At 35.2% G+C, this 22,649-nt stretch overlaps 2 protein-coding genes across 3 annotated transcripts in view; both read left to right on the forward strand.

Annotated features, from left to right (window-relative positions):
* Window positions 1-9,285, forward strand: part of LOC135215528 (uncharacterized) — a 96,033-nt gene extending 86,748 nt beyond the window's left edge. Inside the window, exons 1-2 of one of the 2 annotated variants that reach the window (XM_064250354.1) lie at window positions 1,815-1,967; window positions 5,516-9,285. In XM_064250354.1, the coding sequence (XP_064106424.1) occupies window positions 5,570-9,040 (3,471 nt within the window). In that variant the 5' untranslated portion in view covers window positions 1,815-1,967; window positions 5,516-5,569 and the 3' untranslated portion in view covers window positions 9,041-9,285. Of the gene's footprint in view, window positions 1-1,814; window positions 1,968-5,515 lie in introns of those variants that run through there. The other variant, XM_064250355.1, reaches the window with a different exon arrangement.
* The window catches only part of LOC135215530 (serine-rich adhesin for platelets-like), a 346,329-nt gene that overhangs the window by 204,615 nt on the left and 119,065 nt on the right, over window positions 1-22,649 (forward strand). The window lies entirely within an intron of this gene.

The raw sequence follows: 22,649 nt of genomic DNA on the forward strand, positions 1-22,649 counted from the left end.
ATTGCCCATCGTTTACGTTGGTCAGTCAAGGTAAAAAATTTATGTGTACGTATTAAGCAGCATAAGTATTCAGTTAGAACAGCCCAGGCTTTAAACGCACTGTTTATCCATTTGAGTGAAAAATCTCATTGTATTAATTGGGGTGATACCTCGGTAATTGCTAGATCTAATGATTATGTTTCAAGAAATTTACTGGAATCGGCAATTATACAAATCACTAATAAAAACAACCTAAATCTTAGTCTGGGAATGTACCATTTGGACCCATATATTTGTAAGATGTTTATGAAGGACCTTAAAATAAATGAACAACTAATAAATTAGTCCCACATGTATATAGTTATTATCTCTCTCTCTCTCTCTCTCTCTCTCTCTCTCTCTGGTTCGATATTCTCTCTCCCTCTTTCTCTTGCTCGATATATATATATTTATATTTTCTTTCGTCTTTTCATTAATAATAATTTTTTTGGGAAAATTTGTGTAAAAATTCATGATATTAAATTGTATATGCTCCCGTGTTGTTTTCAAAATATACTGTTTTCTGGAAGAATCACTTATTTACTGTGTGTATCCTTCAAGGTGTGGCTACCCTCAGGCAACTCCTCCTTTCTGTAGAGTGAAAATCGCCCTTATTGCTAATCTTGAGGTGTCAGTTTGGATATTAAGCCTTCTTTTGACTATGTTGTTCTCTGTAAAATCAGTTTGCCTTCAGTAAAGGGTCCGAACAGGACCGAAAGTACTCGGCTATCTCGCTTTTTCATTTTTTCCTTCGTGGCAAAAAAAACCTTTATTTATACATAGCATCACGTTTTATATACTTCGTGATCAAGTTATCATATATATATATATATATATACTATATTATATAGATATATATATATATATATATATACATATATATAGATATATATATATATATATATATATATATATATATATATATATATATATTATATATACATATATATATATATATATATATATATATATATATATATATATATATACATATATATATATATATAATATAATATATATATATATATATATATATATATATATATATATATATATATATATATATATATGTATATATATATATATATATATATATAATAGATATATATATATATATATCATTATATAGATATAATAGGGTATAAGATAGAGGTAGTATATATATAGTAGAAGAAGAGAGCGAGAGAGAGAAGAGATGAGAGAGAGACGGAGAGAGAGAGAGAGAGAGAGAGTGTTAATGTATTAACAGGAAACGCTTTTATAGTATATCGTACGTACGTACAGACCATACGCATATGTTTATGTACCAGTGCAAGTGTGTGTGTGTGTGTGTGTGGCAAGACCAGGGAGGGACTTGGTGGCTGTCGGTAGAAAGGTAGAGGTGTCCTGAAGGCTGACTGGTTAGATATGGCAACCTTAGGATTATGTTTACAGATTTGTACTAGTACAGTTCCAGCCTTTTTACTTTTGAAATGTATAAAAATTGAAATACTATCGAAAATTAATGGAAAATGCAGAAACTTTTGTAATATTAGTAATGTCACGCTAATATTTTTTTGCCGTCACCAACTGGTTCCCACAAGCATCCATCGTCTCAGCCTCTTTCCTTTTCTCATATCACATCATCCGGCAACTGCACCCTTGGTCTCATGTATAAATAAAGCATTTAAAACTTGCCAAATGTCGCTTTTTGATATCTTTTTCTGTAACAGTCCAAGGAAGTAAAAAATGCTTAGTCATAATGCCTTAAATAAAAAAGAGAAAAAAAATAGGAACCGCTGGTTTCTGAAGCAAACGTTCTCTCGCTCACTATCCGGTATGTTTGGACTGGTTCGAGAAGGCTTTTGCAGTCTCTCTCCCCAGCCAGCTGAAAGGACATGGAGCAATTTTGAGATGTGACAGTTCGTTCAATTAGCATCACTGGATATGGACTTCATTCTTCTAAACTAGTAAGTATTATTTGGTCTTTTGTCACTTACTACGATTTAAGACTTAAACAAACCCTTGCGTTGGGACGCAGGTGTTAGTGGATGGAAGCAGAAATACCGAATAAGAGCTCTAAAGAATATGGGAGAACCGAAACGTTTGATCGTGCAAAGATTGGTTGGGGCAAATCGGTGATTGAAGGTTGAGTGATAAAAGAGACAATGGAGTTAGCAGGAAGCTGATGTGTGGTATTTTGTTACAATACACAGGGAACTCCTCGGGAAAGAAACATGGTAGGGGGAAAGGTGAAGTGGTGGAGGTATCGCTGTTTCTTTTCTTGACAATTAGTGGTTTCTAATACGCAGTTTAATTACTATTTTTATTAAAGTTATCCTCTGGTTTTCCTTTCATTCGTGGTGTTCTGATGTCAAATGCTCTATATATTTTTCAATCGTTCTTTTTTATACTTTTGTTCATCATGGCAATTTTTTCCACCCAATATATTATTGTAAACCTGATGCTCTCCTATATATGTGTATCCTTTTTTATTTCGTTTGTGTATACTGGTTTACCATATCTTTAGAGTTAGTTTATTTAACAGAACTTGAACTATGCACGCATGCATAGATTAGCCTTCTCCCACCATCATTTCAAAACCCAAGCGCTTTTATGCTCATGCGACAAGTTCGAGACGGTGCTCTTAGAATCAGTACTCTGTGTTCCAACTACTGACAGACGCTTGCAGATTTCAATGTGTCAACACTTAATGATCCTATTTTCATTTATAAAATTATGAACGTTCGTACCACGAAGATTTGGCAGCTGTTGGAAGTGACAACTGCAATGCCGAAGTTGCGCTGTAAGGCAGCAAAATACTGATGTGTATTACCCGTACTGAATTTGATGTGGAAATGATTCAGTATCATAAGAGTATAACAACAGTTTAGTAATGAGAGAGAGAGAGAGAGAGAGAGAGAGAGAGAGAGAGAGAGAGAGAGAGAGAGAGAGAGAGAGATATGATTTCTGCTGTTCACGTCTGAAATAAGTTTGCTGAAGAAAAAACTTTCAGTGTAGTTTACTTTCGTAGTAAAAAATATTGCCCATGGTATAAATCATGTTATTTTACTGACAATAATATTTTGATAAATACTAAAAAAATAAAGGTTATTCCTAGCCATAATAAATGTGAATAAAAGAAAAGTAATTCACTCGATATGAATAATTATATTACAAGTAATCCCCAGAAGTCGAATACAGTATAAAGAGTACATTCATATCATAAAGGGAATGAAAGGACATAAACTCACGCAAACATGTTTACCACTTATCTGTCCTATTTAATAGTTTGATTCATAAATCATCATCTGTGCAATGCCGCCTCAACTAAGTGCTAAAAAATACATCATACAGCAAACAGATAAACGAAAGAAACACTAAGTCATTTTCAGACAACCAAGGACATTCTTATCTAAGCACTAAAATCCTGTGTACAACGGGGTTTGGTAGAACAACAGAAGATTCTCTTTCTGTAGAAGCGTTTTATACATTCTCCTGAAATATTTTGCTATAAAAAAAAATGCCGACGGAGACAATAATAGAAATGGGACAGTTCTCAAAATCACATCAGTTCGCCAAAGAAGAACTCTGAGGGATGAAAGGCTTCTACCTCTGTCAATAGTTTCAGTATCCACAGGCGTATTGCCTACCAGTCCTGTCAGCTGTGAGCTTCTGCAGAGGTCAAGGGTCAAAAAAATCAACCTGCTGAGAAATCAAGAAGATGTACCCTTGAAAACCCAATCCTTCCTAAGGGAAATACGTATGTTATCATAAATGATATGCAGACACTCGCAGTAAGTATGTATATATGTATATATATATATATATATATATATATGTATATATATATATATAAAATATATATATATATATATATATATTATATATATATATATATATATATATATATCTACAGTGTGTGTGCGTGTGTGTGTGTGTGCATGCTCATGTTTGCATTTGTGCATCTGTGGATGTGTCTCTGGATCAGCTCTCATAAACTTCTGCTCACCAGAGAGGAATCATTGTTCCATCCCAGGGGAAAGCATCTTTGCGCTCCTCTGACAAACTTATTGTTGACCCCTTTTGTGTATTTGTGTAAACTTGTGAGCTGCACTTACCACCTATGCACTAATCAGTTCCGATTAAGAGATTCGGGTTTAAGCATAACTTTTTCACTTCCGGCTTTATAATTATGGGATACGGATTTCTGCGCGAAGTATGTATATGAATTGTCTAGTCAAACAATGATCTCACAATGCACTTTGATCTTGGCCAGAAGGCCTTGATGCGATAAACCTCTCCCAAAACCCTAGTCTAACCTTCCTCTTTGCTTAGCCTAGGTTCAACAAACACACATTCGGTCGCAGGAACAACAACGGTATAGCACTGCAACACGACTTGATAACACTACAACAATACACTTGACGAAATGTTTTACCAAAGAATGTAGAAACTACATGACAACAATAATGTTAGACTAGGGTAATGGGATAGCATTATCGCTTCAAGGCCTTAAGAGCAAATTGACTTGGCAATTCACATACATATTTCTTGCAAAAATCCGTATCTCATTCGACATGTCAGTGTGAACTAAAGAGAAGATATTTCATGTCCATTATACGGTTATGATTGTCACATATGGTTATCGAAAACAAGTGCAAGTGAACCAGTTATAAATAATAAATTCATAAATAATTTCAATTGAATTGTATTATATTTGAGCTTATGAATGACTATTGCTGGTTCAGTAATATTTTTCTTAATACTGACATCCTGGCACCATGAAGAAGCTCATATACGTAATGCATAATAATTAAAGATTTTCTAATTAATCGGAAACTTTTTGGGCTGTTGTACCAAGCTAACATATAGGTTGTATAGACATCATACTTTATGTTTGGTATTAGCAAAAAATATATAGCAATAAACCTTAATTCCCTACACTTTTAATATTCAAATTTGTTAGTTTAAGGTCCATAACATAGATTACATTGCTCACTTTTATAATGCATTTTTCCTATTTAAAGTTAACTGCTTATCTCAATAGTATCTCAATAATCGATGCCTAACGAATACAACACTTGAGTGTAGACATTAGCTTTCAAGGCTCACTTAGTTTTGCACTTCCGTATTTGTTTACGTATTTAAACACAGATAATTATACTTTATCAGGTTTTCTGATAAAGTATAATTATTCCAGAGTTTTTTATTCGTCTTTTCCCATTTCCTGAATAAATTTTCATTTATATATTTTAGATAACATTTACAGAGTATTAAAAATGGCATCTCATGTACGTTTGCTTAGCTATTTATGGAAGTCAAGTCTTTCTATGCAAATCTGTGAAACGAATAATCAGGCCTTAGTTATTTTTCATTTTTTGTCACATATTTGATTAGATATATAATTTGAGCTCAAATAACGAATGCATGCAGGCTTTTCTAAAATGAAATTAAATAGTTTCCCTCTAAGATAGTTTTGCTCAATTAACAAATACAATTTTTCCTTTCTTTACAGGTAATGAGATTGCCGCTTGGATAACACTCTACACAGAAAGAAATAATTTTCAAGATGGGGAATAAACTTAGTGAAGAACCTCTTTCCATTCCAACACTTGGAAGGCCTTTTGACTTAGGTATGCTGTACGATTGTAGATCGCACCAAATTGTACAGGGGATTACATTGTGGGACCAACAAACTCTGGATGGAATAAAGGTACAAAAGCTTGAATCATCTAACAATAAAATCATCACCTCTGATACCATTAAAGAGAAGTCTTCTGGACTGGATGCCAACATTGGCTTAAAACTTAGCTTTCTTGGAGGGATGGTGGGTGTGTCTGGCTCTGGGGAATACCTTGACAACAGAAAATCTTCAAATCACGTGGAAAGGGTAACCTTGAAGTTCCACTGCACAACTAAAACTGAAACAATGACGATGAAGCATTTAGGGAAGGGAAAGATTGAGCACCCAGAAGTTTTTGATCATGGTACAGCTACGCATGTTGTAACTGGGATTACATATGGAGGCAATGCTTTCTTTGTTTTCGAGAGGGAGTTGTCTTCAAATTCATTAGACAAAAATGTTAAAGGTAATCTTCGTGCTATGGTCAATTCCATTCCAGACTTAAAGATTAATGGGGAAGGAAAGTTAGATCTAAGTGAAGATGAGAAAAAGGAATCCCGGAAATTTAGCTGCAGTTACTTTGGAGATTTTATACTTCGAGAAAACCCATCTACATTTGAAGAAGCTGTTCGTCTCTACAAAGAGATGCCAAATATCATTGGAAAAAAGGGAGAAAATGCTGTCCCAATAAGTGCATGTTTATATCCACTTACCAAACTAGACAGTAAGGCTTCTAAACTTGTTAGAGAGATCAGTGCTGTTCTTGTTAAGGAAACAGAAAATTATTTGGAGGATCTGTATAAACTGGATGTGAAATGCAATGATCTTCTGAGATCACAAGCAGTTAATAAATTTCACGGAATTGAAGCAGAACTTCAGGAATTTAAATCTCTATTGGCTACTTACAAACTGGTGTTTCAGAAAGAGGTAGCAAAAATTCTTCCAAGTATCAGAGGTGGAAATAAAGAGGAGAGTGAGTTAGCAAATATGTTGAAAAAAAGGGATTTCTCTCCATTTCGAAATGAAGCTCTCAGCAGATGGATGGCAACAAAAGAAAGCCAAGTAAAAATACTTTTGCAATACACGTCCTCTCTTCAGCAGATTGAATTTGTATCAGAGCCAGGCGACTTACAGTCAAAGGTCATGAGTCCTCATCATTCACAAGTTCTGTGTTTTTCAATTTTGATTCCTAAATCAGATTCACATTTGATAAACATGTCAAAATACCTGAAAGAAGAGACTCTTAACAGTGATTTGGACTTCACAGCTGGAAATGCTATAATCCCACTGAGGATAACAGGAAATGAAAGTTCAATGATGGAAAAGGCAAGAAATTTCAGAGACTTCTTTGATAATAATAAAGAGAACACTGATGTTAGTTTCCTTGTTGCAGAGGACGTTTCTGATTCAAATGAATTCCAAGCTAAGACAAAGTACTATAATAATGGTAGACTCCTCAATGAAGACTTTGCGATACCTTCATCCCCAATGAAAGTAAATGTAAACAATATTGCTACTACTCACGAGAGCATTTTGGTTCAGTGGGAAAAGCCCCTTCATGGTGCATCAAACATCGACCAGTACAAGATTGTCTGTGAAGACACTACTGGAAATAATCCACCTATTATTCAGAATGCAGATTCTAATGTTACAAGTCATCACATTCAGGGTCTCAGTCCTGGCTGTGAGTATAGTGTTAGCATTCAAAGTGTTTGCCAACTTGGAGTTAGTGTTAAGGGCCAAATAAGGGGTACTGTTGAAACAAGGCCAACTAGTCCACCTGGGAAACCTGAGGCCTGGCAGATATCTTCTTTAGAAATAGGGATTAAGTGGTCAAAGCCGCTTCACATTGGTTCTCAGTGCACAAGAATCAAATATTTAGTTAAGCAACAAGAAGAAGGGTCTGGCTGGAAAGTAGTAAGCACATTGCCATTTGAAAATCAATCAATTAATATGTATGTACATCCAAATGTTACCTATAGGTTCAAGGTTTATTGTGAGTGTGAACAATGTGGCAAAAGTCTTGATAGTGAATTAAGTAATGGTTTGAGGATAGAAATGGAGGAAGATGTGGTCTTTAAATCCCATTTCTGTAGGCAGTCAGTGAAAATAAAGGATGGTAATATCAAGATATATCAGCCAAATCTAAAACTTGTTGCATATGACAAGAAATATAAACTTCAGAAATTTGAATTTGGAAATGGGAAGGATGACATGCCAGAAAAGGTCATCATGCTTGTTGGTTCTACTGGATCAGGTAAAACCACTTTAATCAACGGAATAATTAACTACATATTTGCTGTTAAATGGGATGATAACTTTCGTTTCAAATTGATCACCGAGCCAGAAAGTGACAACCAAGCCAAAAGCCAAACTATTGAAGTATCATCGTACACAATACATCACCAAGAATGTTTTAGAATACCTTATTCCCTCACAATCATTGATACACCAGGTATTGGCGATGTTCAATGCATAGGAAGAGATCAGGAAATTACAGAACAAATACGCAAGTTTTTCACAACGAGAGGTGTAGGAGGTGTTGACAAAATTGATGCAGTTGGTTTTGTTGTTCAGTCATCTCTTCCAAGACTTACTCCAACGCAGATATACATTTTTGATCAAATACTGTCACTCTTTGGAAAAGATATTGCTGATAACATATTCCTGTTACTTACTTTTGCTGATGGACAAAAACCTCAAGTCCTTAGTGGCATTAAAGAAGCAAAGATACCATTCAGAAAATTCTTCAAATTCAATAATTCTGCACTATATGCACGTTGCAAAGAACTAGAAAGGCAAGAACAAGATAGTGGTGATGACGAAGACAGTACCTTCGATACCATGTTTTGGGATATGGGAGAGAAGAGTTTTATGAAGCTTATAGAAGGTCTGAACTTGACTCAGAGTAGGAGCCTCACCCTAACAAAAGAGGTTCTTGAGGAACGCCATCGTCTAGAAGTTTCAGTAACTGGCATCCAGGTAGATATTCAGACTGGACTGCATAAATTAGATCAACTAAGGAATGAAGTGGAAGTCCTCAAAGCGCATGAGGCTGATATTGACAGGAACAAGAACTTCACCTACACAGTTACTGAAGAGACCTTTGTGAAAGAGCCAATTCCTGCCGGACAGTTTATAACAAACTGTCTACGATGCCACCGGACTTGCCATGAACACTGCCGAATAGAGAAAGATAATGAAAAACAGCGATGCTGGGCGATTGCAGGTGAGAATTGTCGTATTTGTCCTGGTCGGTGTCATTGGGAAATGCACAGAAATATCCCATACAAATATATTTGTAAGCAGGTTGAAGTAACAAAAACTGCAGAGGACCTAAGGCGTCGATATGAAGAGGCAACGGAAAAGAAACTTTCTGCTGAACAACTTATGAAAGAGGTAGAAGAAGACTTTTAGGCAGTTCAAATAAAGGTTCTGGGTATGACCGAAACTGTGAGAAAAAGCCTCAAGAGACTGAAAGTAATCGCACTGAAACCAAATCCTCTCTCTACCGTGGAGTACATAGACATCCTGATTGAGTCTGATATGTGGACAAAAGTTACCTTAGCAAACGAATAAAATAGCAGCGGACAGTGCAAATACTTTCATTTATTAAATTGTTTATGTATCGAGGATCCAGATCTGGGTGGTAGCAGTAAATGTCGGTGATATTTTATTAGACATCATTTAATTTCCTTCTTAATTTATTTCTTCTGATACTGTGTCTTCAATATTAATTTCTGTTAGAAGAATTTTTTTAATAAAGTAGATACAGTTACTAAATATATTAACTTTTTTCTAAGGTAATAACTAAGAAAGTGGATTTTCGTCATTGTGCTTTGCATATATTTTCAAATAGCAAACTATTATGTGGAAAATATTTTTCTAAGTTTGGAAGGGAATATTAAAAAAAGAAAGCTTACAAAAATTCTTTGATTTTAAGCTTTTCAATTATAATCAGTCTTTTCAAGAATACAATAGCAACAACAACTAAATATGATGCCTTTCCAGATTGTTGATTTGAGCCTAAATGTAATATGGCATTCACAGGGTGCTTTCCTAAGGCCACTTAGTAGTGAAGGGTTTGATTATGGTTTCAAAGTGTTGAACTGACGAATTTCTCTACATACCTCAGTATAAGGCAGATTCAATTAAGGGTTGTTGATGAATTGAAAAGAAATAATGCCTCGCTTCTAGGGTCATTCACACTGAAAATAACAGTCTCCTGATAACGAAAAAGAAAACGAGATCTGTTCAGTCTCCAGAGATTGAAGAATGAACATTATAAACAAAATATAAGCTTGCGAATACAGAAAACTCAGATCATTCGCGATCGTCATATTCGCCGTGACACTAATCTCAGAACGTCAAACTTAAGCTTTAGGGTCACATAGCTTCACATATGCAACGTACACTTCGGCAATCACACTGCAACAGTGCAAGTGTCTAACTGAAGTTATTTAGGACCACATAAATGAAAAACGACTCTGTGATCAGAATTCCCATGACGAGATTGGAGGTATCATGGGCTACCATCCCGAGTCATCAATCATTGCATTTTAAATTAAATTTTCTGTTTATTAGTGCATTACTAATATTACTGAGGATGTGGAAGATGACTCTGAACCATTCTACATAGAAAAATACTCATAAAGAAAAAATATGAAAAGAAAGAAACGAGAGCTAAGTCGCTGAATATTTCATCGCGTCAAGGAGCTAAGGTTGAGAATTTCAAGCAGATATAACCTGTCCTCTCACAATTCTGGGCCACTGACGGATTCAAAACGTGATACTCGTTGACCCTAAGGTATCTGCATGGACGGAAGGTCACCATGATGTTTCCAGATCAGGAGGTTACGTCTCATGGGGTTAAAGCTATTTTTATTATTCTGTTGGATCTTATAGTAATTCCTGACATCTCTCCCGCTCTATTTACGTCAAATGCTGGAGATATCAAGTAATTCGGAAGGGTGTCGTCAGAACATGACTTTATTTATTTGTAGCAAAGAAGCAGGAGCCAAAATAAAAGGGGATATGTTTAAAACGAGCTTTATAAAATAAGAACAGTTAAAAAGAATATGTAATCTTATTAAGGTTATCACTCTCGTAGATTTACATAGATTCTGTCCCTTGACAACATCTCCTTGAAGAAGATAAATGCACAAAGAATAGAAAAAAAAAGTGAATAAAAAAACTGGTTATCTAAAAGGGAGCGGTCGACGTGAAATGCAGCAGTACTGATAATTTCAACAGGAATTACTCTCCAAACATAATTTCCACTATCGAAGTGCGCAGTTTTCTTTTTTGTTAAACGATGTTAACTCCAGCGCATTTACTATTTCATGCCAGTATAAGAAAAAAGGGTCATTAAAAAGCTAAATGAAAACAGTTGAGTGTACATTTCCCCCTTCATTAATGAAAAATTATCCATATACAACTTATAATAAACATTAAACACTCCATCCCTCCCTCCCTCTCTCTCTCTCTCCCTCCTCCCTCTCTCTCTCTATCTCTGCTCTCTCTCTCTCTCTCTCTCTCTCTCACATTTAGGCAGTAGTTGCATACACACTTTAAATTAACTATTCTATTTAATGTTTTAGTAAGTAGTAACTATGAATGTCTGCTAGTCCATATGAAGACACCATATTCTCTGTACTTCGGAAATGATGTTGCTACGAAAGTGGAGAAAGAGAGAGAGAGAGAGAGAGAGAGACAGGAGAGGAAAATAACGATTATTTCATTAATTATAACAGAATGATCCTGGGGAGTTTATATTTAGAATGACATTCCCATAAAGAATAATTTCCATCATGAAAGGCTAAACAGTAAACATTATTTATAACTAAAACAAAGAGAAATGTATTCTAAAGGCTCATTTAATTTATTCGTCACCAATATTCCAAGGATTTATCCCTTACATAATTTCACATTTGAACTAATATATACATTATTTAAAATGCACCTGAGGGACTGATTCCTTAGAGTTTTTCCAGATACAGTCTCCAGGTTACGGCGGAGTCTCCGTTCACAGAAGGGTGCTGTATGCGTATATCGCTTTAACCCGAATCATCATAATTATAATGGGAATAAATACAAAAGCGATGGAAGTCTGGGTTACAGCGCCGTAAATTAGGTTAACAGTGCCATGAGTCAAGCGCCTAGGAACGACTTTATAAGCGTGCATTTAAAAGTTCGAAAATGTTTTATTAATCTTATCCATTTGCGTTGTGTACTCCGCCATGATTGATTGATTGATTGATACCATATTAATCTAGCATCGCGACAACTAGGTCATTGATGCGGAACTATATATAAAAAGACCCTATAAATTTTAATAATAATAATTAAACAGAGAATATTAAAAGATACTGGTAATTATAAAATAAATAATATAAAAATGAATTATATAAAAAAGCAATTATTACATACATACGTACATGTACACACACATACATATACATACACATACATACATGCACATACGTACATGCACACACATACATACGCACACATACATATATACTATTTCAATAAGAATAAAAGTAAGGTGCACACAAGCATTACAGTTTATCTAAAATTCCAGTGTTAAAAAGCAATCCAAATAAGCCAGTCATGTTAAAAATCCTATTTGCTCCTAAAATTTTGACAACTTAAAAACATTATCCTCCTTCCCATAGTATAGATATTGATTGGGCTGTTCCACCAAACTGGGGCACTAACAGTCAGTGGAACCAGGCAATCCTCAAAATATGGTTCGTGATCACGACTCATCAAGTAGGAATGTGTCAGCCTAGTTGTCCAATATGCAGGCGGCACAGAGCCGTTTCAAACCTTCTGGCATAAAATTGCACAAACAAGGATTGATTGCAGATGCAATTGTTTTCTCATATTTACATTAGTAGTTGAAATTTGACCAAAATAGTTTTGCCAAAGTACTTTATGCTTCTCTCTAATTGGAGTACATAAATCTCTGCACGACAGCTTAAATGATCTGGGCTCAATACGAGAAACAGCCTCTTTGGCAATTGCTACAGTGCGTTCATTTCCAGATATTCCAACGTGTGCTGGAACTCAACCAAATTCAATACTAAAACCCCTCCGTTTAGCTAAAAAATAACCTTCTAGAATACTTAAAACTACTCGATGTTTGGAATACAAATCTTTCAGTGACTAAAGCGATTCTAGAGTCAAAGTACACAATAAAATTCTTATCACTATTTTTTAAAACTTCTTTGATAGTATTTAAAAATTCCATATATTTCTGAAGTAAATGTAGATGCATTACTTGAGAGCCTTCCACTACGCTCAAAGGACGGAAAAACTATGCCAAAACCTGCGCCTGCACTGGTTTTGGATCCATCAGTAAAACCGGGATAAAATTATCATGTTGTGACATATGATCTTCAAAAAAGGTATAACATAATATTTTATCAGAGAATTCTTCTTTGGTTTATTAAAGAAGTTACAAAACTCTACTGCTGGGAATTTCCAAGGGGGGAGATACAGATGCCTTCACTGGTAGCGCACATTTGTCTGGAATATTCAAGTCTTGGAGGGTTGATTTCAGTCTGAAGGCATATGGACGTGGCATCTTTGGATGACTTTCATGAAAGCTATCGAATCTTTCATTTCTTAACGACTGGCATACTAGGGATCCAGGAAGTCTCTGGAATCTAAACCAGCTTCGGACCAGAAGAACCTAGGAATGTAAGGCTAGGGCATTTCCCTAGCATTTACTAACATACTCTCTATAGGGGAAGTCCTAAAAGCTCCAGTAGCAATACTAATTCCAGTATGGTGAATGGAGTCTAAAATCTTAAGGTGACTTGGGGTAGCCGGGGTGTAAACTTCACACCCATATGTTAATTTTGATAAAACCAATACTTTATACAATCTTAATAACTGGAGTCTATCTGCTCCCCTAGATGTACTTGACAAACTTTCAAGATATCCAAAGATTTTCTGCATTTAGCCCTGAGATTTAGGATATGGGGAAGCCATGTCAACCGAGTATCAGAAATCATTCCTAAAAACCTTGTTTCGTTAACACAAGATATTCTCTGGCCATTTACATATAAATCTGGGTCTACATGTATCCCTCTAATTCTACAGAAATGCATGGCTACAGTCTTTGATGAAGAAAATCTGAAACCATGCACTTCAGCCCATTTCACTATCTTATTTATTACTAATTGTAGATGACGTTCTACTACTGACATACGCGCAGCTGCAAAAAATAAAGAAAAGTCATCCACAAACAGTGTGCATAACATCAGCAGGTATTTGCTTTACTATGTCATTAATTGCTAGAGCAAAAAGTGTTACACTTAACATACTGCCCTGAGGAACACCTTATTTGCTCCTACTTGTACTTGAAAGTAACGATTTTTTAAGAATAGCTTAATAAAAAAAAGCTAATTCTCCTCTTAAACCATATTCATGGAATACTTTCAAAATTCCATACCGCCAAGTAGTATCATACGCTTTTTCCAAGTCGAAGAAAACCGTGATAAATGGGTGCGTCTTAGAGGCTAAGGCTTCACATATTGCAGACTCCATTCTAACTAAGATATCAACAGTGGATCGCATACTGCGGAAACCACATTGGGCCAGAGAGAAAAAGTTTCCTCGCTCTAAATACCACACTAAACGAGCATTCACATTTTCTCCATTAGTTTACACAAACAAGATGTTAGGGCAATTGGACAATAATTTCCTACGAAAGAACTATCCTTTCCAGGCTTGACAAAAGGAAGGACTCTTGCTAGTTCCCAACATAAAGGGTAGTAATGTTCTTATAAATTCTGTTTATTATACTGAGGATAAATCTTTTAGTATTCTGAGCATCGTGCTTGATCGTAGAATAAATTTCATCAGGACCAGGAGCAGATTCTTTACACTTTGAGAGAGCCAGTTCAAATTCTCTCATCGTAAATGGAATTTTATAAGATTCCTCTTTATTTATTGTGAAATCAAGATAATACTGTTCCATTTGTTTTCTGCGGTTTGCATATGGTTTCTCATTATCTTTTTTTCTTTAGATATTTTAGCAAAATGTAGGGCAAACTCATTTGACACTACTTTTGGATCTCCTACATTTATACCATTTATTTTTAACACAGGTGGTTGGCTAAGTACAAACTTTCCTGTTATTTTCCTTATCTTCTTCCACACTAATATGATGGGAGTTTTGCAATTTATGGCAGAAATGAAGTTTGTCCAAGATTTTCTTCGTGCATTTTTAATTTCAAACCTAAACTTTGCCCTAGCCTTACGAAATTCTACCGGATAATAGTTACATTTCCGTCTTTTCTACCTAGTAAAACAAGATCCCATAGTTCTATGGGTTTCATGGCATTTTTTTGACCACCATGGTACTGGTCGGCGCATAAATAGACCTGATGATCTTGGAATTGACTGAAGTCCAGCTGCAAATAAAGTAGTTATTAGCAATTCAATAGCATCCTCAATGCATTCAAATTCCTCTGCTGTAGCTTCGATTGAGCTATGCTCTTCAAAATTTGCCCAGTCAGCTCTTTTTACACTCCAACGGGGTAGGAGGATTGATCCAGGGCTAACGACAATTGGAAAGTGATCACTACTGTACCTATCATCGATCACTCGCCAATTGAAGTCCATAATGGCATTGGCACTACATATTGACAAGTCGATGGCTTTTAACCTACCGGTTCTGTACATGGAAATGGGTGGGTTCTCCAGTGTTTAGAACACCAACATTTTCACTTTCAATAATGGATGACAGGCAATTTCCTCTCTCATTAGTAATTAAATCCCCCCATAAATGATTTCTTCCATTCATATCACCTAGGATGATGAAAGGTAGAGGAAGCCGTCTGAGATTACAGAAATCAGTACTAGGGAAAGCTACATTTGGTGGAAGATATACAGAACAAATTGTATATTTACGAGCCAGAAACACTTGCACTGCAACAGCTTGCAAAGAAGAATTAACAGGAAAATGCTTGTGTGGAGTATCGTGGCGAAGATATAACATTGCTCCACCCCGGTTTCTATTATTTTAATTTAGATCTTCCTCTTCGTCCAAAACAGTTCATAGTATCTCTTAACTACTATTTGATTGCTTCCAGCTGCTATTACTACTCATAGTAATGATACCGAGACTATTATCGTATTGTTTAAAGAATATCCAACTATCTCTGTCAGCTTTGGTATCACGAGGACACCAAGCAAAACGATGCCTACTCCAAGCAAAAGGAAATGCGCGGATGTTCATAACTTCCGCTGCAAGTGCTTTCAGATGCAATGCAAATATAATATTGGATTCAATCTGCTGTTTCCATGTCCCCGTCAATATTGCTGCTATTGGAAGTTAACCAAAATAAACACTTTTTTTTTACTTGTTTATAGATAAAATTTACCATCCTCGGGTCGAATAAAAAAAAAGATTTACATACATGTGTGTATATATATGTGTGTGCGTATAGAATACACAGCTTTTTATAAATAAAGTTACCATCCCTGGATAAAAAAAAAAAAAACTATATTTACACACACACATATATAAATACATGTGTGCGTGAACCTGGTTTTTATAAGATCCAAGAATGGTAAACTTTAGTTATAAACAGCTGTTAAAAAAAGTCTTTCCAGGTTAAATTTCAGTAGCAGTAATATTAACCAGGGCATGGAAACAGCAGCTTGAATCCAAAATTGTATTTGCATTGCATGTGAAAGCACTTGCAGCTGAAGTTATGAACATCCGCGCATTTCCTTTTGCTTGGAGTAAGCATCGTCTTGCTTGGTGTCCTCGTGATACGAAGGCTGACAGAGATAGTTGGATATTCTTTAAACAATATAATAATAGTCTCGGTATCATTACTATAAGCAGTAATAGCAGCTGGAGGAAGCAATCAAATAGTTGTTAAGAGATGCTATGAACTGTTTTGGACGAAGAAGAAGAATTGCCGAATGAAATGCTGTAACTTAATTATGTCATACTAATAACCAAGGAAACATGTAACCTTGAAAAAAATTCGACGAGTTCATTTAAGGTAAATAAATTGAAAGCTTCGATATATTCGTCATTGGTTTGTCGTCTGGAAATTATTTCTATTCTAATTATTATTATAGGAGAGTGTGCATTTCGTATTGACTGGCTCGAGTATTCAAAACCCCGGACATCTCATCAAAACGAAGAGACTGAGTAGTCCCACTTTACAATGAACGATCCTTTATTACTGTCAAGAGTAGTTCCTTTTTTCTATCATACATCTTTATTCAAGGGTAAAATAAGTGACAAAAACTAAAATTTAGAATTTTTTATATCGTTACTTGATGTATTATGAATGTTATTTGTTTTTTTATCTAAACTATCCAAGTACCTATATCCATACGTGTTGAAGCTTCAGAATTTCATTAATGCTTCCATGATTTACACGTTAATCAAAGTCCATATGGAGTAAAACCAGCGACAATTACAGGTAAACAAATGAACACATTAGCAATTTAGAAAGTGAGTCTGTGCATCAAAATGGTGACCCAGAGAAGGTTGGGGGTAAAACACAGAATCAGTGCCATTTGTTCCAAACAATTAGGTAGACCTGTCATTTTACATATAAGATATTTAAGATATTTGAAAGGTCATAAGATAAGATAGGCATTACCTACAGAACTCATGCCATTTTAGTATTTATCATTAAACTCTCTCTCTCTCTCTCTCTCTCTCTCTCTCTCTCTCTCTCTCTCTCTCATCTTATATATATATATATATATATATATGTTTGTGTGTGTTGTGTGTGTGTGTGTGTGTGTGTTGTGTGTGATGTATAAGCCTGTATGTATGTAAGTATGGCTATATGTATTAAAGCCATTTGAGTGTTTATTCTTCAGAGATATCATGCATGAGTGATTCTTTGTTAGCACTGTTCTCTTTTTAAATGAGAATTACTAATTAGAGTTTAAACTATATCAAGCAAAAGCCATCACATTCATCATTCATATTTTTGTGGTTAGGCACAAAATCCAGATATAATTAATATTTCTTAAAGAAATTTTTTATCCCATTTATATTGTAAATAGTGATTGTAGCAGGATCTGCAAAATCATAATAAGCAACGCAGATTAATTTTCTCAAACTACGATTAACTACTGCTTAAATATTTATTAAAGAATCCAGGTAAGTCAGTCCCCAGGTTACATCAGGTTCGGGTTAAGTCGTTCCGACTTAAGGCGCTTGACTCATGGCACTGTTAACCTAATTTACGGCGCTGTAACCCAGACTTCCATCGCTTTTGTATTTATTCCCATTATAATTATGATGATTCGGGTTAAAGCGATTTACGCATACAGCACCCTGCTGTGAACGGAGACTCCGCCGTAACCTGGGGACTGTATCTGGAAAAACTCTAAGGAGTCAGTCCCTCAGGTGCATTTTATAATGTTTTTTATATTAGTTCAAATGTGACATATGTAAGGGATAAATCCTTGGAATATTGGTGACTAATAAATTAAATGAGCCTTTAGAATACATTTCTCTTTGTTTTAGTTATAAATAATGTTTACTGTTTAGCCTTTCATGATGGAAATTATTCTTTATAGGGAATGTCATTCTAAATATAAACTCCCCAGGATCATTCTGTTATAATTAATGAAATAATCGTTATTTTCCCACTCCTCTCTCTCTCTCTCTCTTCATGTCTTCACTCTCTCTCTCTCTCTCTCTCTCTCTCTCTCTCTCTCTCGTCTCTCGTCTCTCATCTCTCTCTCTCTCTCTCTCTCTCCACTTTCGTAGCAACATCATTGTCGAGGTATAGAGAATATGGTGTCTTCATATGGATTAGCAGACATTCATAGTTACTACTTACTAAAACATTAACTAGAATAGTTAATTTAAAGTGTGTATGCAACTACTGCCTAATGTGAGAGAGAGAGAGAGAGAGAGAGAGAGAGAGAGAGAGAGACGAGGAGAGAGGAGAGAAGAGAGGGACGGCGAGAGAGAGAGAGAGAGAGAGTGTTTAATGTTTATTATAAGTTGTAAATGGATAATTTTTCATTATTGAAGGGGGAAATGTACACTCAACTGTTTTCATTAAGCTTTCTAATGACCCTTTTTTCTTATACTGGCATGAAATAGTAAATGCGCTGGAGTTAACATCGTTTAACAAAAAGACTGCGCACTTCGATAGTGGAAATTATGTTTGGAGAGGAATTCCTGTTGAAATTATCAGTACTGTTGCATTTCACGTCGACCGCTTCCCTTTTTAGATAACCAGATTTTTTATTATTTCACTTTTTTTTTCTATTCTTTGTGCATTTATCTTCCTCAAGGAGATGTTGTCAAGGGACAGAATCTTTGTAAATCTACGAGAGTGATAACCTTAATAAGATTACATATTCTTTTTAACTGTTCTTATCTTATAAAGCTCGTTTTAAACATAACCCTTTTTATTTTGGCTCCTGCTCTTTGCTACAAAGAAATAAAGTCATGTTCTGACGACACCCTTTCCCGAATTACTTGATATCCCCAGCATTTGACGTAAATAGAGCGGGAGAGATGTCAGGAATTACTCTAAGATCCAACAGAATAATAAAAATAGCTTTAACCCCATGAGACGTAACCTCTTGATCTGGAAACATTCATGGTGACCCTTCCGTCCATGCAGATACCTTAGGGTCAACGAGTATCACGTTTTGAATCCGTCAGTGGCCCAGAATTGTGAGAGACAGGTTATATCTGCTTGAAATTCTCAACCTTTGCTCCTTGACGCGATGAAAATATTCAAGCGACTTAGCTCTCGTTTCTTTCTTTTCATATTTTTTCTTATGAGTATTTTTCTATGTAGAATGGTTCAGAGACATCCTCTACATCCTCAGTAATATTAGTAATGCACCAATAAACAGATTGATGACTCGGGATGGTAGCCAATGATACCTCCAATCTCGTCAGGGGAATTCTGATTACAGCGTCGTTTTTCATTTATGTCGTCCTAAATAACTTCAGTTAGACACTTGCACTGTTGCAGTGTTATTGTCGAAGTCTACGTTGCATATGTGAAGCTATGAGGCCCGCAAAGCTTAAGTTTGACGTTCTGAGATGAGTGTCACGGCGTATATGACGATCGCGAATGATCTGGGTTTTCTCCATTTGCAAGCTTATATTTTGTGTTTAATGTTCATTCTTCAATCTGGAGACTGAACAAATCTCGTTTTCTTTTCCGTTATCAGGACACTGTTATTTTCAGTGTGAATGACCCTAGAAGCGAGGTATTATTTCTTTTCAACAACGCTTAATTGAATCTGCCTTATACTGAAGTATGTAGAGATATTCATCAGTTCAACACTTTTAAACCAAAATCTAACCCTTCACTACTAAGTGGCCTTAGGAAATCAGCCTGTGAATGCCATATTACATTTAGGTTCAAATGAACAATCTGGAAAGGCTTCATATTTAGTTTCTGTTGCTATTTTATCTTGAAAAGATTGATTATGATTGAAAAGCTTAAAATCAAATTTTTGTAAGCTTTCCTTTTTTAATATTCCTTTCCACATAATAGTTGACTATTTGATTAAAATATTTGGAAAGCACAATGACGAAAATCCACTTTCTTAGTTATTAGCTTATAAAATAAGTCAATATATTTAGTAACTGCATCTACTTTATTAAAGAAATTCTTCCAACAGAAATTAATATTGAAGACACAGTATCAGAAGGAATAAATTAAGAAGGAAATTAAATGATGTCCAATAAAATATCACCGACATTTACTGCTACCACCCAGATCTGGATCCTCTATACATAAACAATTTAATAAATGAAAATATTTGCAGTGTCCACTGCTATTTTATTCATTTGCTAAGGTAACTTTTGTCCACATATCAAACGCTCTTTTTATGACTTATATAACAAAATTTTCGCGACACCATATGGGCTAAAAATGCCCTTTATAAACAGTGAAAAAACTAAGTATATTGTAGCTTGTCAATAATCATTGCTCATGATATGATAGCAACTCGTTCAAACATTTATAGTCCTCATATGTCTGTTAGACTAAAATTGTTAGCAAACAGCATCGTGTTATTATCATAAGGCAATAATCCTCTTCACAAAATATACAGTACTAATTGAATTTAAAAAATTAGTTTTTGTTTATCGTTAGTTTTTTTGTAATTAAATAACTCACAGGCTTCTATGATGAAAAATAATTATATGTCAAGAACTTTTTCGTTCAAATAAGTTCTTAAGCCCTTTATTTTTGAGTTTCCATCTTCTTCAACACCCCAATTGTAGTTTGGACGATCACATGAGGGATTTCGTTCCCCAAACGGCCTGAAAGGGATAGCTGTATATTTGTCAGGGTTCATTTCATTAAAGAAAGATTCACGTAACTAAAGAGGAAACTGACATTTTTTTTAGTACATATTCAGGGCCTGATTTTCTCCTTAACTCACATCTCGCTTCGCGGTTTGAATAAGGTAGGTGTTATTACTCTATTGTATTTTTCCCTTTCTTTATGGATATTTTTACTGACCCGAATCAATGAATTAGAAATTTATTTCTATTGTAGCATGTTACGTACGGATAATAAAATGTGTCATATGTACGAGTTTTCATAGTCTGGTCTTCAATATAAATAATGCCTTCAGTTAAACTTCTGGACAACGCAAATACAAGACCACAAGGAAAGAAATCGTCTATGAATGGAAGGTTATTACGATAAAAAGTAATTGAGAAAAATAAGGTGTAAATTTAGAGAGAGCAGACGGAGAGAGAGGAGAGCTGAGACGAGAGAGAGAGAGAAGAGAGGAGGTATCATTATTACTATACTTGAATTTAACAGGAATTTCAATAAATCCTGAATATCAAGTAACTTTCCTTTGAGAACGGAGTATTTCAATCATAAATAATATTTAAAAGATGAAAAATTGATTTTGGATCATTTCCTAACGTGCGGCTGCTAATTGTTATTACTGTACAAATATTACTTGAGGTTTCTGTTAATATTTAATTCTTTAGATTTAAAACTTATAGCTTCAAATGTGTTATAATCATATAGCATTAAATTTCAAGAGAAATAAGATTTTAAGAAAAGAATATCGATTTTTCCCGCATTAATTTTCCTTCTTTATTTTGAAGAGACATGTTCTAAGATTTGAGGAACGTCGACAAATCCTTGTCAGAATGCTTAGTTTACTGAAGGACACAAACTTTATACTGGAAAGTTTTAGCAAATTTATTAGCCCATATGCATTTAGAGTTCAGTAGTTAATAAGTTGCACTGAATACATTCGGTGGAAAGTTTCACTTATAAAAAGCAAGTTAGTGAGTCAGAGACAGGTGAATGTTATTTCTTTAAGGTAAACGGATATCTTTCTGGATGCAATATAAACAAGGGAAAGGATTATGTGGTCTGTAGAAATGATCTGCAAGTGAAATGAAACATGGATGTTGAATGGAAACGCAAGACGGTTTCGCATATGACGACAGTGGAGGACGATAGGTCTGCTCAGTGGAGCTCCATAATTCGAAAGTGTTGGCAGGAAATCCTGAAAAATGCTAGAAAACGGTGAAGGAGTGTGAATATACAAAACTAGAATCTATAATTCAGTCCAAAGACCAAGCGCTATGACCTATGAGGTCATTTAGCGCTGAGAACAAAGATGAAACAATTGTCAACGAAATGAAAGGGGTTGCAGTAAGAGACTGAACGGACACTGCAAAGAACCTTAGGAAATGCCTACATTGTACTAAAACAGGTGCACTGAATCCCTACGAGGTGAGTATATGAATGCGCAGAGTTCAGCATAAAACTGGTAATCTCTCTTCGTAGACATATGGCAGAGCACATCTCTGGATAATGGTTTACATTGTTCTTAACTCCACTTGTATATTGACCACAGTCTTTGACGTGGGCATGTTAGCATCTGTGTAACTATGTTTCATCGAAACTGCTGATGCTTCATATGAATATTAGTGCATAACGGATATGGCCTCCAATTATAAACGAATCCAGTGTTTTAGTGCATTCAAAAGTAAATTCCAGTTTCC

Source organism: Macrobrachium nipponense, chromosome 5 (assembly GCF_015104395.2).
Source record: "Macrobrachium nipponense isolate FS-2020 chromosome 5, ASM1510439v2, whole genome shotgun sequence".
In the NCBI taxonomy this organism is placed as follows: domain Eukaryota; kingdom Metazoa; phylum Arthropoda; class Malacostraca; order Decapoda; family Palaemonidae; genus Macrobrachium; species Macrobrachium nipponense.